Source organism: Mandrillus leucophaeus, unplaced genomic scaffold (genome assembly GCF_000951045.1).
Source record: "Mandrillus leucophaeus isolate KB7577 unplaced genomic scaffold, Mleu.le_1.0 Scaffold789, whole genome shotgun sequence".
Classification (NCBI taxonomy): Eukaryota; Metazoa; Chordata; class Mammalia; order Primates; family Cercopithecidae; genus Mandrillus; species Mandrillus leucophaeus.
The window spans coordinates 896,695-912,048 of record NW_012108574.1 but is presented as its reverse complement, the minus strand read 5'-3'; the positions used below and the strand labels follow the sequence as shown (position 1 = coordinate 912,048).

The window sequence follows — 15,354 nt, the reverse complement described above, 5'->3', positions numbered from 1 at the left end:
CTGGTCTCAAACTCCTGACCTCAGGTGATCCACCCAACTCAGCCACCCAAAGTGCTGGGATTACAGGCATGAGCCACCATGCCCACCCAGCCGGAATTTTTTAAACAACATTTTTCATTCTTGATTCGTGCCTCACTTTGATAAGCATAAAGGTTTCTGAGCCTCTTTTAATACTAGTTGAAATTCAAAATAAATTAAATATCATGACTAAACCAGAAAGCAGTGGGACAAACCAAATCTTTCAAACTACTGTGTCCTCTCTCTTGTCACTGTTTTCAAGGAAATGAAGCCTTTCAGACTAGCTAGCACAGTGGGGCTTGCAGTTGAGGGAATTCTCAGCCATCTGTCAACAAATGATGAGATTTAATAGCCATGAATATCATACATGCAACGAGGTGCATCATGACATCGTGCACTTGGAAAAGTTCCTCAAATCCCCAACCTCTTGGTGGAAGCTCCAAGCATGTGGATGTCCGCACACCCATTCCCTCTCCCACAAACACTATACACAAACGTGTAAGATTATTACAAAGATCGTCTTTGAAAGAGTAACACCTTATTTGTTAATAGGTAATTTCAGCTCAGAGTAGCTTATGCTTGTGGTCCTTGATGGAAAGAAAGGCCTGGACTTGGAAACATGCGGGGGGAAATCTGGTTTCCCTCTTGTAAGAGGTGCCCTGGATGGGGTTCCCAGGTTTAAAGATACAAATGCCCAAGAAGAGTAAATTAATCCATTCTAGTTGCTTCTGATTGATCAAGAAGATGCTAGCACTACTGCTTATTTGTTTGTTTTGTATAAGACTTCAGTTCCTACCTGAACTGGCTTATTTTGAAAACTTTTAAAATTTTGCTATCTTTATTTCTAGATGTATTTTACTTTTAAATATGTTAAGTAAAAAAGATCTGTTGTCCGGTTGATACCATTCTTCTTTTTTTTTTGATGTTGGGGAAGGAGTTTGCACCAATATACAATATTATTTAATTTGTGCCTTAACAGTTGGGTGGGTAAGTGGAATCTTTCAAAAACCTGCAACCGTAAGATCCACTTATGGTGTTTAGGTTTTCAGATACTGTTTTTAAAACCCACATGACTACAGTTCTGTTTCACAAGCTGGTATTCCCTGAGCTCTAGACCCTGGAATGCTACGGGAGCCATGTACCTACCACCCACCTACCCTGGTCTTAAATGACTGAGCAGTGCCAGGAAGGGCTTGCTGGTGCCGGGACATGGCTCCATCCAGGGCCATGCACCAAAGTATCAAGTTCAGAGTCCGCTAACAAGCTTCTGATTTCCTACTATATCCTAGGCAAGCACATTCACACCGCTTTATTTTTTTTACTTACCTAGAAAGACTGGAAATGCCTTATAAAGGGAAAAAAGTCAATTTTGTTTTTCCTTTGTGAGAGTTCTAAAATGCTCTCAAATTGTACTTTTCTAGGTAAAAATCAGGTTTATTCCCCCTACCCCAGCCTGAATTCTGGAAAACACTGAGTCTGAAGCACCCACTTCTAAAAACTACCTGTCTTCCCCTAGAGGAGTTGCCGACTCCCCAGTTACCCCAAGAGCCCTCCTCAGGCAGCTTTCCTGTGTTGTGTTTTATTCCCAGGCACAACCTGGAGCCTCTGGTCCCCAAGAGCAGCACCTGAGGAAAAGCCCCTTTTCTGTTCCTCAGGCCTTGAGAGGGAAGGAAGGGGCAGCAGTGCTCAGGGGTCCCAGTCATGCCACCTGCTTGCTTGCATGTGGCCAGGACAAGGGATAGCTGGAAAGTAAAGGCATCTGTTTTGTTGACCAGGATTTCTCTTCAGCAGAGTAATGTTGAATAGCCCCACAAAGACTTTAGGGAGATCCCTGGGGACAGAAGACATTTCAATAGGCCACTAAGTGTTAAGTAAATTGTATTATTAAGTTCACGAAGCCTTTGTTTAGAGAAAAAAAGATTCCCTGTATTGCTAGTAAGCTTTGGCCTATTTGCCTGTTTGGTGGGGGTAGAGCTGGTTATCTTGACCTTAAAAGCACCATTTCTACAACCACTCCAAGGGAGTTCCTCAGAAAAGTTTATTCCAAGACTCTGGTCTTCTAATTTTATCTGTTTCCATCTCAGATGGATAATGAAGCCTCATAGAAAGTTGTACATGGAATCTCTGTCTTCATAGAAAGTAATATGTGAAATATGTGTGGAAATTTCAGATTCTTTAGCTAAACACAGTTAATTGAATCCTTAACCAGTGTGAGAAGGAAAGAGCCATTTATTCTCCTAAATGCAGATGGGTATGGCTGAGTCCCCAGACTAGAAGCAGTAAAAGATGGTGCCATCGGCCAGTGATTCATGCTTTTAGTACTAGATGGGACCATCAGAGTTCAATTCCATTTGCATTTATTTTAAGACATGAAAGCTGATTAAGCAGCTACTTATTTATTTGGCCTAAATACCCATTAAATGCTTAATTCAGCAGGTTTAACAAAGGCAGAATGAATTAGGAATATACTCGAAAAAGAAGGGACTTCTTTCTATCCTTTTTAGCAGGACAAAATAGAAACTCAATTTATGTGTTGGCTTATGGATTTATATTTTGTGACATATTCAAATAGATATTTGTAATAACTCATGTAATCCATGTTTATTATAGTAGAATTGGAAAATACAGATAAGCCAAAAGAAAAATATTATTTTAATCCTGACCACTCTTCCCTGCAAGATAATCACTGTTAACATTTTAGTATGTATTCCTCAGACCTTTTTTTCTATACATATGTAGACATATGCAAAAGAGTATGTTCATTTTTAAAAAACAAATGTAAAAATCAATGGCTAATTGACAAGATCTAGCCAGCTGCCACCAAAAACCCAAGGGAGTGGTTGGACTGTATGGGAGGTGGGAAGGGGGTGACTTTGCTCTTGAACTGTGATTTGTGTGTGTTTGTGCAAGCGTGTTAAGCATTTCTCTGTCTTGTGTTCATTCACAGCTGTGATTAGTGCCCATCCCATCCATTCCCTCGATCACCCTCACCATCATTTCCACTCCAGCAGCCTCGCTTCTCCAGCTCGCAGTCATCTCTACCACCCGGGCAGCCCATGGCCCATTGGCACATCCATGTCCCTTTCAGACAGGGCCAATTCCACAGGTGAGAGATGAGGATCAAGCCCAGATGGAAACCATTCCAAAGGAGTCAGCAAGCGGAAATGGGGAAGGGCTTGCCCTACTTAGAAGAGGGATTTGGAATTTTTCTATTTTATTTACTTAGCATAACATTTCTGTGACTGACTCAAATTTGTTTCTGTAAAATTCACCCCATATTTCTACTTAAGTTTTAAACATTCAGTGCAAAGTTTCCTTTTAGTAAAAACAGTATCTCTAATCACATAAGCATCCCTTGTTCCATAAAATTACACTTTAACTCAGTCCTTTTTTCCAATTTCTTTATTTCTTTTAATCCTCTAATTGGAAAGGAAAACTCATCCTGGGTGATTTCAGACACTCGTGGTTGCCTTTGCCTGGCAGTCACCCTAATGTTGGGTAGGTCCAAAGGTTAACTGTTACATACAGGTTACTTCCACCGTGGACCAAAGTGCAAACAACATCCAAGGGGCAGTGGGGCCACCAGCCACGTGGAGTTGTGTGTATTGTAAACCACAGGGTGCCTGATGTAAACCTCAGGATTATTAAAATTAGAAAGGGATGCGCAGGAATAGATCCTCTCTGCAGAAACAGGAAATTAGCATAACAATCTGCAGTGTATTTAAAGAAACATGTTGCTAGACAAACAAGTCACAGTTTGGAAATCTTAGAAAACCGCATTATCAAAGTTTTAAGGAGGAAATAGTGAAGGTGTGGAGACAGCAAGTGATGTAAGTATTATTCTTCATTAATTGAAAATTAATTGTCATCCTCAGTTTTAAACGGCAAGCCTAGCAACTTCCCATATATTCAACGTATTATTTTTCCACCATTTGAAACTTGCCTATTAATAGTTATTATGTTACTGATAGAACTGAGTTTGGCTGCTCTGGGGAATAAGGGAATTTCAAGTGAGTTCCATTTTAAAAGAACCTCAAAACTTTATGCTGGAAGTTTGGGTTCCTAGTAATATCCCCATTTTTTTAAGTTTTTTGTTTCTCTTTGGTTTTTTTGTTTGTTTTTGAAACAGAGTCTCACTCTGTCGCCCAGGCTGGAGTGCAGTGGCGCGATCTCGGCTCACTGCAACTTCCACCTCATGGGTTCAAACAGTTCTCCTGCCTCAACCTCCCAACTAGCTGGGATTACAGACAAACGCCACAACGCCTGGCTGATTTTTGTATTCTTAGTAGAGACGAGGTTTCCCCATGTTGGCCAGACTGGTCTCAAACTCCTGACCTCAAGTGATCCGCCTGCCTTGGCCTCCCAAAGTGCTGAAATTACAGACATGAGCCACCACACCCGGTCCCCATTCTTTCAAGTTTTTATCAATCATAAACATACCCAAAACATCAAATGAAGCTTTATTAAGGGGTGTGTAATAATTCCTGACATTATCGACTCCCAAAGCTATTACCTGATTTGGAGAATGCTGCTTGAACTCACATCTAAATTTGGCCTTCCAGGCTGAGCACTGTGGCTCATGTCTGTAATTCTAGCACTTTGGGCAACTGAGGCAGGAGGATCGCTTGAGTCCATGACCAACCTGGGCAACAAGGCAAGACCCCGTCTCCACTAAATATTAAATATTATTTTTATATATATATATATATTTGACCTTTCTACTATCTCCTTCCAAATCCCAATTTGAAGTCCTGCATTTAGGAAAGATGGTTTACAAGATAGACAGTTACTCCAGCCAGCTGCATGGAGAGCCAAAGTCTGCCTTACAGACATAGTCTCAAGTAGAACAGAGGACCAGAAAGCAGCCGCCACACCGCTCTTAGAAAGGAGGTTTTGTGCCCAACCCTGTTTCTCCATTTTTAAGGCCAAGGAATCTCACACGCTAGGATGTGGTCCTGCTTGAGTGGATGGCAGGCACCTTCCAATCAAATCAGGCCCTCCTCCTTCCTGCTGGGTTTGGGGATTGGAGAGGAGCATGGCAGCTCCTACCCAGCCCTCTCCCTTGTGATTTAGTGTTGGTAAGCATTCCCTTCTCTATGGACCTAGGCAGAAAGTGAAGAGAGGGGGAAAGAATAATTTGCATTACTAAGAGAGTCCATGCTTTGATGACCAGTTGCATAAAGGAAGGTAAAACTAAAGTGATAGACTCGCTGAAGACTGGTTTGAAATGTAGAGCAAGTATCCAGAAATGATCAAAGTTCTTTTTCACTATTGCACTTTTTTAAGCTTTTGTGTCTGGAGCTCAGAGTGTTGCCACAGCTTGGTATATGTGGGCTAGGCAGGGCCAGCCTCTGCTCTAAGGAACATTCACTATGTCACCACCACTTGGCATTGGAAAAGCACTTTCCTCTTGTCCAGTCACTTGGCCAGTGTGAACTCTGTGTGTCTTAACTCTTTAAGAGGCAAGTCAGTCACGAAGTAGGCCCCTTGCCAAAGCAGGAATTTTACTTACAGCATGGATTCTGAGCAGGCCAGTGATTTTGCACAGTGTCAGGGAGCACCCTTCGTGTAGAAAGCAACATGCCTGGGGCTCCTGGAGTTGTAAAAGGCAGCCCTGGTCTGTGGTAGCAGGCCAGGGTGCTGACTCATATAGGCAACCCCATTTTCCTTTTTCACCTTTTGCACCATCTCTTTGGCCCTCAGAAGCTTATATATCTAGTTACAGACCATTGAGGCAGTCAGGAGAGGCCTGTTTGCCCAGAGCTGATCTAACATACCTGCCAATACAGGCTGACATGGTCTGGACATGAGTTTACTCTTCTCTCTCCTCCTCCCTCCTACCCTTGCTAGCCAGCTTCTACCCTGCCCAGCTTCTACCCCACCCAGGATCACAGGGGGACCACCAGCTCCCCCACCCTGGGGATGGGTAACTTGAGCAAGCCTAAGAAGAGATCCTCAGCACACCCCTTTAAGGGATGAGGAGTGGCCTAAGCCTGGTAGGGTCAACACAGTCAGGCACACTTGGGAGGGTGTATGAGTCCCTCATTCGTGGACCCAAGATCAGAGGTGCCACTCATGACTGGTATGGCCTGACTTCTCAGAGCCCGAGGGTACAGATTCACTGCTACCTCAGCAACAAAGACAGGGAAATGTGTTGGATTTCTGCAGATTGCTCATGCTTTACAGTATCCCCATCTGTGGGGATACATTTCAAGATCCGCCCTCCCCCCCGCCCAGTGGAGGCCTGAAATCACATGTAGTACTGAACCCTTTATATCTGCTTTCTCTACCTGATAACTGAGACAGCTGCTAAGTGACTCAAGGGCAGGTAGCATAGGCAGTCTGGAGAGGCTGGACTAAGGGATAATGCACATCCCCAGTGGAATGGCGCAAGATTTCATCATACTACTCAGTGGTGCACATTGTAAAGCTTATGAATTATTTATTTCTGGAATTTTTCATTTACATTTTTGGACAGCAGTTGGCCACAGATAATTGAAACCATTGAAAGCAAAAGCGTGGATAAGGGGGACTACTGTACTTGCTAAGGTTGAGAACTCCAGAAGTCAGAAGAGGCCTTCAGGCTACCTGGTACAGTTCATTGTCCTGAGCTGTGTCCTCTGTGCCTCTCCTCACGGGTGGGGAAGGTGGTCACCAGCTCACGCTGTTGGAAGGGTCTTCCTCATGTGGTCTCCTCGGGCCTTGGTGCTGCTTCTGCCCCACAGGGTAGGGGCAGGTGGTACTCTGTGTGTGGAAAGGTGTGTGGTGGTCCAGAGCATGTGTGTGGAAGTCAGAAGGCAGGGATTCAGATTCCACCCTGCTAGTTCTAACTGTGCAAATGGGCAATTTGCTTAACCTCCCAGTGCCTTCTGAGTTACTTTGAGCATCGAGTGAGTTAATGAATGTAAAGCAGCTAGCATAGTGCCTGGCTTAAAGTAAGCACCCAGTAATTTACAAAGAAAAGAATATTTTCAGATATTCAAGCACCGTGTTCAGCACTTTTCATACATCTCATTTAATCCTCAAAGAATTATGTGTTATTCTCCCTCTTTTGTAGATGAAGAAACTGAGACTCAGATATACTCAGTGACTTTGTCAAATTCACCCAGCTAGTATGCAAAGATTAGAGTCCAGATCTGTCTGATTCCAGAGTCCGCGCTTTTCTACCCTGCTGTGCTGCCTTCCAGAAGAACTGCCCCTTCTTATATTTTGAGATTGTTATCATGTTCTTCCTGAGCCTTCCCTTCTCCAGGCTAATCTATCCCCATTTCTTTCTCTGAATCAAAAATGCCCTTCATTTGGCATGATCTGAAAGCTGTGTGCAGACCTCTGGGCTGCTCTGTTCGTTGCCCGGTTCTCACTTGAGCTATGGGTTTTTTGCTGTGATGAGGCCATGCACAGCCCCTGGAGGCATGAAGGCCTGTGGCATTGGCCTCTCCTGCAGTGACCGCCAGGCCTTGTCAGTAGAGCTGGCTACTGTCAGGTACCCAGCCAGCCTTGGTGATTAGCCATGGTTGTCTATGAAAGGCCACTCTCTTAAGATTCCAGCGAGTGAAGTTTTTAATTTTCTTTTATACTTATTTATATCTTAATATCTTAGTCATCTCAGGAACCTTTACATGTGCTCCATAGTAAATAATGAGAAGAACTTTAAATCTATAAAATTGTGACCACTTAGCTGTGAGGTGAAAAACTGGAATAGCTGGTTGAGTGCAAAATTGTTCGAGACTCCATTCTTATCCCTGGCAGTGGTGCTAATCCATGTTCTCTTGGACTAGCACTGATCACAAGTGCTATTGAGCTGCTTTAGGGAACCCCTAGAAGTAGCCAAACTCTGGGACTTTCACATATTTAATGGCAAAAGAAATACTAACATTTAGACTTTCTTGCTGTAGAATCCGTTCGAAATACCCCCAGCACTGACACCATGCCAGCCTCCTCGTCTCAAACATGCTGCACTGATCACCAGGACCCTGAAGGTGCTACCAGCTCCTCTTACTTGGCCAGCTCCCAAGAGGAAGATTCAGGCCAGAGTCTTCCCACTGCCCATGTTCGCCCTTCCCACCCATTGAAGAGCTTCGCCGTGCCGGCAGTCCCGCCTCCAGGACCTCCCACCTATGATCCTGCATTGCCAAGCACACCATTACTATCCCAGCAAGGTGAGTGAGGATGGCAGCATACCTGGAGGGACCCTTTGACTCAAGCTTGGATAAAGTCACCCCTTCCTTGAAGTATAGCAAAGCAAATACCCTCCAAGCCTATCCCAGCAATTCAGTTAGAGTAGCAGTGTGCCACTGCCCCACCCAAGAAGTTTGTGGGCTGACCTTTTGAATTGGGTTTGATGTGCAGCACCTTTGGTGGTAAGTCCAGTGGCATGGGAATGGATAGCAGATCTAGTCTGCCCAGCCCCCTGGGATCACCTCACTTCATAAGGTCCCTGCAAACTAGAGAAAGGATCAGGGAGGCCAAGGCTTGGACTCATAGGGTGGTGAAAGCAGAGGGAACCTCAGGATAGGGAAAGGAACCCTGTGAAGGGAAAGTCATTTACCCAAATCCACACAGCTCAGTAACAGTCCCCTGACCTCAAAGGCATGCTTGCTTTCTGCACTTAATTGTTACCTATTCATTTGTTTTAGAATAAGTCAGTGATTTTCACAATTTCTGGTCTCAGTGCCCCTTTATAGCTTAAAAGCTATTGAGCATATAAAAGAGCTTTTCTTCATGTGGGTTATATCTATCACTATTTACCGTATTCAAATTAAAGCTAAGAAATTTTTGAAGTATTTTATTCATTTAAAAAAGCAATTATCTATCATGTTAGGATAACCAGCATGTTTTTATGAAAAACTATTTTCCTTTTTTTTTTATTTTTTATTTGGGACGGAGTCTCACTCTGTCACCCAGGCTGGAGTGCAGTGGTGCAATCTCGGCCCACTGCAAGCTCCACCTCCCAGGTTCACGCCATTCTTCTGCCTCAGCCTTGCAAGCAGCTGAGACTACAGGTGCCCACCACCATGCCCAGCTAATTTTTTGTATATTTAGTAGAGATGGGGTTTCACTGCCTTAGCCAGGATGGTCTTGATCTCCTGACCTCATGATCCACCTGCCTCGGCCTCCCAAAGTGCTGAGAATGCAGGCATGAGCCACCATGCCCGGCTGAAAAGCAACTATTTTCAAAACAAAAATATAGTGAGAAGAGTCGTTTTTTTTTTTTGCAAATCTCTTTAATGTCTGGCTTAATAAAAGACAGCTGGATTTTCCTATCTGCTTCTGCATTCAATCTGTTGCAATATGGTGTTTTGGTTGAAATATAAGAAGAAAATCTGGTCTAACAGATATGTAATTGGAAAAGGAAAGAGTATTTTTATAACCTTTTCAGATAATTGTGGATATTCTTTTTTGATACTACAGCAAAACTCAACAAGTTGTAGTTTTTTAAAGGTTTGTTTGTAAAGTGAAATCTGAAACCTTATCTATGAACTATTTATACTTTATTCCATTAAAATTCATTCATCTGTCTTGCATTTAATGCACCATACTAAAACATCACATGTCAGTCATTTAGAAAATATTGGTTCACTACATTATACAAATTCTGCAAATAGTGATACATTTCATTCAGTATCTAAAAACATATTCATTAATATCATCAAAATGTGTAAGTATTAAGTTCTCAAGACCATGGTGGCAGATGCAAGTTTTCCAAAATGTTCATTTTTACTTAAAACTTAAATTTTATCATTGGCAGGAAACACTATCCATTGTGTGCCTTGAATTGACAGGCTCACTTTGTTCATTTTCTAAAAGATGTCTCAAGAATCAGTTTGTCTGTCTTTGAACTAACAGTGATATTCCATGATAAAAACATTCAACTCAAAACTCAAACTATCACAAGTGCCTTTATTTAAGACAGCTGTTGGCCGGGCGCGGTGGCTCACGCTTGTAATCCCAGCACTTCGGGAGGCCGAGGCAGGTGGATCACCTGAGGCCAGGAGTTCAAGACCAGCATGGCCACCATGGTGAAACCCCTTCTCTACTAAAAATACAAAAAATTAGCGGGCGTGGTAGCAGATGCCTGTAATCCCAGCTGCTCGGGAGGCTGAGGCAGGAGAATCACTTGAACCCAGGAGGCGGAGGTTGCAGTGAGCCAAGGTCACTCCACTGCCCTCCAGCCTGGGCAATAAGGAGATACTGCGTCTCAAAAAAAAAAGATAGCTGTCATACTTTGTACACAGCTGAAGTACTTCATGCATACTTTCCATTTTGTCACATACAGTAAGGTCAAGATGTAGTTAAAAATATATATTTACTCCTTTATTAACAATGGTTCTTAGTGAAACTGGCTTTTTTAAACTGCAAGTGCATGTCAGTGAATGGCTTTACAGTTTGGCACCACTGCCTTAATTTGTACTAAGCCTCCAGCAGCTCACCCACTATTGCCTTTGTGTCCTCAGTGCAAAGGCAAACACAGTGGAAAGGCAAATAATGTCTTATTATGCAGAGAGCTTTGGCCTCCCAGATATCCTGCAAGGGTTCGTGGACCACCACGCTTAGAGAACCACTGGACTAGGATATTGGTTTTCTAGAGCCAGTGGAATATTTTCTCTGGCCTCATGAATGCCCTGCTATCTCCCTCCTTCCCTCTTGTTCCAGTAACTTTTCAGAGCAATACCCGCGCAGTGGGTCTGTGTGTCTCTCTCACCCTGAAGCAGCACTTGGACCTTAGGGCCTTCATGAGGTCTAGGGGAGGCAGGCTTGGCCACATACCTGACGGTGCCCTTTCCCCTCAGCTCTGAACCATCACATTCACTCAGTGAAGACAGCCTCCATCGGGACTCTAGGAAGGAGCCGGCCTCCTATGCCAGTGGTTGTTCCCAGTGCCCCTGAAGTGCAGGAGACCACAAGGATGTTGGAAGACTCCGAGAGTGTAAGTTCGTGAGGCCATCAGTCCAGCCAGATTGTCTGGGAACATGCCCCAGGGCCTGAGACTGCTGGTCAAGCTGATATTCTGTACATACCAGGCTCGCCACCCAGAACTATGAAGCAGATGCACTCATTCATTCAGTAGAAACAGTGTTGAGCATCTTTTCTGAGCCAGGAACTATGCTGAGGATTTGGTCTACTTTCTTTCCCATAACCACTGTTTTTTTTTTGTTTTTTTGGTTTTTTTTTTTTTTGAGAGAGAGTCTTGCTCTGTCGCCTGGGCTGGAATACAGTGGCACGATCTCAGCTCACTGCAACCTCTGTCTCCCGGGTTCAAGGGATTCTCCTGCCTCAGCCTCCTGAGTAGCTGGAACTACAGGCGCCCGCCACCACGCCCGGCTATTTTTTTGTATTTTTAGTACAGACGGCGTTTCACTATGTCGGCCAGGCTGGTCTTAAATTCCCGACCTCAGGTGATCCACCTGCCTTGGCCTCCCAGAGTGCTGCGATGACAGGCGTGAGCCACCGCACCCGGCCCCCATATCCACTCTTGAACGTCTTAAATTAGCTTTTCACACAGCCCCAGCTAATGGCCCCTCCCCCCACTTCCTGCCTGCCTTTTAGTTCTGTCCCTTCTCTCATTGTTCTTCTTTTCTTGGTTTGAACCATTCATAAGTTCCCTCAGTTCTACTCTGTGACCTTTCCTGAGCAAGATACTGGAAGAGAAGGTGCTTGAGTGGTTGCTGTCAAAACAAAAATCACCAGGGTCTCTCTTTGATCTTTCACTCTCAAACTCCAGTAAAAATGTTTTGCCTCTGAATTTCCAGGTATAGGATTCTCTAAGCGGAAAGCTTGGGGCCCAGAGATCCAGGGACATACCGACTGTGCTGACTGGGGCAGAGACCTAGAAGGGGCAAGCAGCAGGCCTTCTGGCTTGTGAGGTCATTGTGACCCTGGGGAGTGTGTGTTGGGAGAAAGACATTGTGCATTATCAGGAAACGGGATCCCAGTGACCTTGGGTCTCTCCTGCTACTTTCCACTCTTTTGAGCCACCCTGCGTGTTAGTAGCCCATTTTCTGGGACCATGTGACTACTGACCACGTGATGCTTTGGCCTCTCTCTGGGCTCTCCTTTCTGGTTTGCTCCCTGGATCTGGCCCAGTAACAGTGTTTTCTTTTCCATAGAGCTATGAACCAGATGAGCTGACCAAAGAGATGGCCCACCTGGAAGGACTAATGAAGGACCTAAACGCTATCACGACAGCATGACGACCTTCACCAGGACATGACTTCAAACCTGAGTCTGGAAGTCTTGGAACTTACCCTTGAAAACAAGGAATTGTACAGAGTACGAGAGGACAGCACTTGAGAACACAGAATGAGCCAGCAGACTGGCCAGCGCCTCTGTGTAGGGCTGGCTCCAGGCATGGCCACCTGCCTTCCCCTGGTCAGCCTGGAAGAAGCCTGTGTTGAGGCAGCTTCCCTTTGCCTGCTGATATTCTGCAGGACTGGGCATCATGGGCCAAAATTTTGTGTCCAGGGAAGAAGCGAGAAGTGCAACCTGCATTTCACTTTGTGGTCAGGCTGTGTCTTCGTGCTGCGACTGCATCACCTTTATGGAGTGTAGACATTGGCATTTATGTACAATTTTATTTGTGTCTTATTTTATTTTACCTTCAAAAACAAAAACGCCATCCAAAACCGAGGAAGTCCGTGGTGTTCTCCACAAGTGGTTGACATTTGACTGCTTGTTCCAATTATGTATGGAAAGTCATTGACAGTGTGGGTTGTTCCTGGGGTTGGCTTGTTTTTTGGTTTTGTTTTTATTTTTTAATTCTGAGTCATTGCATCCTCTACCAGCTGTTCATCCATCACTCTGAGGGGGAGGAAATGTTGCATTGCTGTTTGTAAGCTTTTTTATTATTTTTTTATTATAATTATTAAAGGCCTGACTCTTTTCCTCTCATCACTGTGAGATTACAGATCTATTTGAATTGAATGAAATGTAACATTGAAAAGACTTGTTTGTTGCTTTCTGTGCAGTTTCAGTATTGGGGCGGGGTGGGGGGCTGAGGGTTGGTAATAGGACATGGAGGGGCTGCTGAGGTCCTGTGAATGTTTCCGTCATTGTACTTTCTTCCAGAAGCCTGCAGAGAATGGAAGCATCTTCTTTATTGTCGTTTCCTGGCATGTCCATCCTTATTGTCACTACATTGCAACTGGAGTTTGATTTGGATCTGGTTTTAAAATTCTTCTGTGCAATAGGTGGGTTTGAGGATTTAGCGGCCCTGATGTCTTGGTCATAGCCTGGTAAGAATGTCCATGCTGAGGAGACAGGTGTTGTATTTCTAATTGCCTGAGTCACACAGAATAGGGTAAGAGCCTGACCCTATTCTGTAAATCAGAAAGCAAGGATGGAGACCTTTCCTGCTGCTATTATTGGCTCTCTTTGAGGAAGTTGGAGGTTAAGGAAGGAACTTTGTTTCCACATAAGACTCCTCCTCCTCTCTAGTTCCAGTCTTCAACCAGTCCAGCGCTCTCTTCCACATTTCAGACCCCTTCCGAGAAAGCATTAGCAGGAGGAATGAGACAAGGCAGAGCTGCAGTGCCCCCTGAGGCTTCCACACATCTTTCTGAATATTATTTTTCAAGTAACAAGGGACAGAGACAGCGGAAGCAGCTGCCCGCTCCCCTGTCCCAGCAGCTCAGCTAAGCCCTGATGAGAATGAAGCCACAGGAGTTTCCTGAGGTGAACCCAACGGCTCAGCCACACTTGGAAGCCGTTGCCTTTGCACATAGTTCTTGGGTTCTTTTTCCTAAAGAGGTAAGGAGCTGAGCTGTGTGGTTTTTTAATATTAAGAATATATCATGGAAAACACAGGACTGATGCTCAGGCATCTTCCTCTACTCCCCAACAGATCTCCAGAAGACAGTGTGGAAGGCAGTGTAGACAGTAAATCGGGCTTCAGTTCTATAGCCAAGAAGAGATCAGCTGCTGAAACCACCAGTGGGTACCCTAGGTCACCTGCCTTTGAACTTGGGGATTTCCCACTTTTGGATCTTACCACATATTTGCTTTTTCACAAGATGAACTCTGTATTTATGATTTGGAGGGCAGTGAAAGGTGCAATGCGGGAGCTCCTGCTGCCGAGCTAGCTGATCACGTGGGGGTGCCAGGCGGGACTCTGGAAAACCAGTGCACTTAAACTGATCTTGAAGAGAGCTGTCCAAGCACTCTGGCCACCAGGAGGGCCAGGTTCCCCAGAAACTACCTTGTGCCCAAAGAACATGCTCAGTATTTGGGGCATTTCGTCCCACGAACCCTGACCTTCTGTTACCTCAGGGCCTTGGTACCTGGATACTGCCACAGAATTGGGGCGGGTGGGGGAGGGGCCTATTTTTAAATAAAATAACTGTTCAAAGTTGAGGGGTTTTTTTAAAAATTAAGAAAAAGGAAAGCTATTCTGTATTGCACCTTTTCACAATTTAATACATTTTCTTACGTTTTCCTGTGATTTTTGAAACTAAACCATTGCGTGTCTGTAGTGTCCTAGTTGAGCTGCTGCTCAGCGGCTTCCTCGGGGGATGTGGAACGCCTGTGTCTGTCGCCGCACTGCCTGCGGGAGGGGCGCAGAGGGCTGCTGGGACTGGCGTCTGTACACACTTGTTTGGCCTTTTCTGTAGTTGATGCTGTAAACTCTATGGCTTTTTAAAAACGATTTCATGTTTTTATTTAGTATTGGAAATCCAATACACTTTTTTAATCCAATCAAACTCTGGTCTGGTCAAAGAGTTATTTTCCCTTGTCCTTAAAAAAAAACAAAAACAAAAACCTTCGGGGCCCCTGCTTCCCAGCCTCTCTAATTGACTTTGCTGTTGCCTTCACAACTGTAAAGCCAGTAGTCTACGAGGAGACTCAGGGAAGGGTGGCAGGTGAGCCAGGAGGCTGCAGGAGGTGTTTGGACCGTCCACCAGCACCAAAAATGAGTCTTGTCCCTGTTCTCATCCCCCTGTTGCTGCCCTGCAGGGACTGAGCAGCCTGAGGAATCAGGGGGCCCCTGGCAGCCGTCCCTGAATGGAGTGCAGGCCATGTCCCTGCTGCGGCAGCACATTCTGTTAGGGCAGACTGAGTGCCCACGCGGGGCCCGGCCTCCCCACTCCCAGCCCCACCACTCACAGGGACCTAAAGCCAGAGCAGATGTCTCCTGGGAGGCCTGCTTGCCCCAGGCTGCCTCATCTCACTGTGTTCACTATATAAGATGCCTCGTGGTGTCCCAGAGTCTGGGCCAGGGAATAAGTAACCTCAGCAGCCAGAGGCCTGAGCTTGCAATAATAGAGTGAGGGCTGAACACAGAGCACAGTGTCCTCACTGCTCCCTCACTCTGCGGCCGGAGCGTACTTTAGGAAGCCCAAA

General features: G+C 45.0%; 1 protein-coding gene across 1 annotated transcript in view; it reads left to right on the top strand.

Annotated features, from left to right (window-relative positions):
- The window catches only part of NEO1 (neogenin 1), a gene marked incomplete at its 5' end in the record, with an annotated part of 68,839 nt that extends 54,125 nt beyond the window's left edge, over window positions 1–14,714 (top strand). Inside the window, 4 exons of the mRNA XM_011967128.1 lie at window positions 2,966–3,124; window positions 7,914–8,177; window positions 10,809–10,945; window positions 12,126–14,714. Coding sequence (XP_011822518.1) covers window positions 2,966–3,124; window positions 7,914–8,177; window positions 10,809–10,945; window positions 12,126–12,209 — 644 coding nt within the window. The remainder of the gene's footprint in view (window positions 1–2,965; window positions 3,125–7,913; window positions 8,178–10,808; window positions 10,946–12,125) is intronic.
- Window positions 14,715–15,354: the final 640 nt, after the last annotated feature.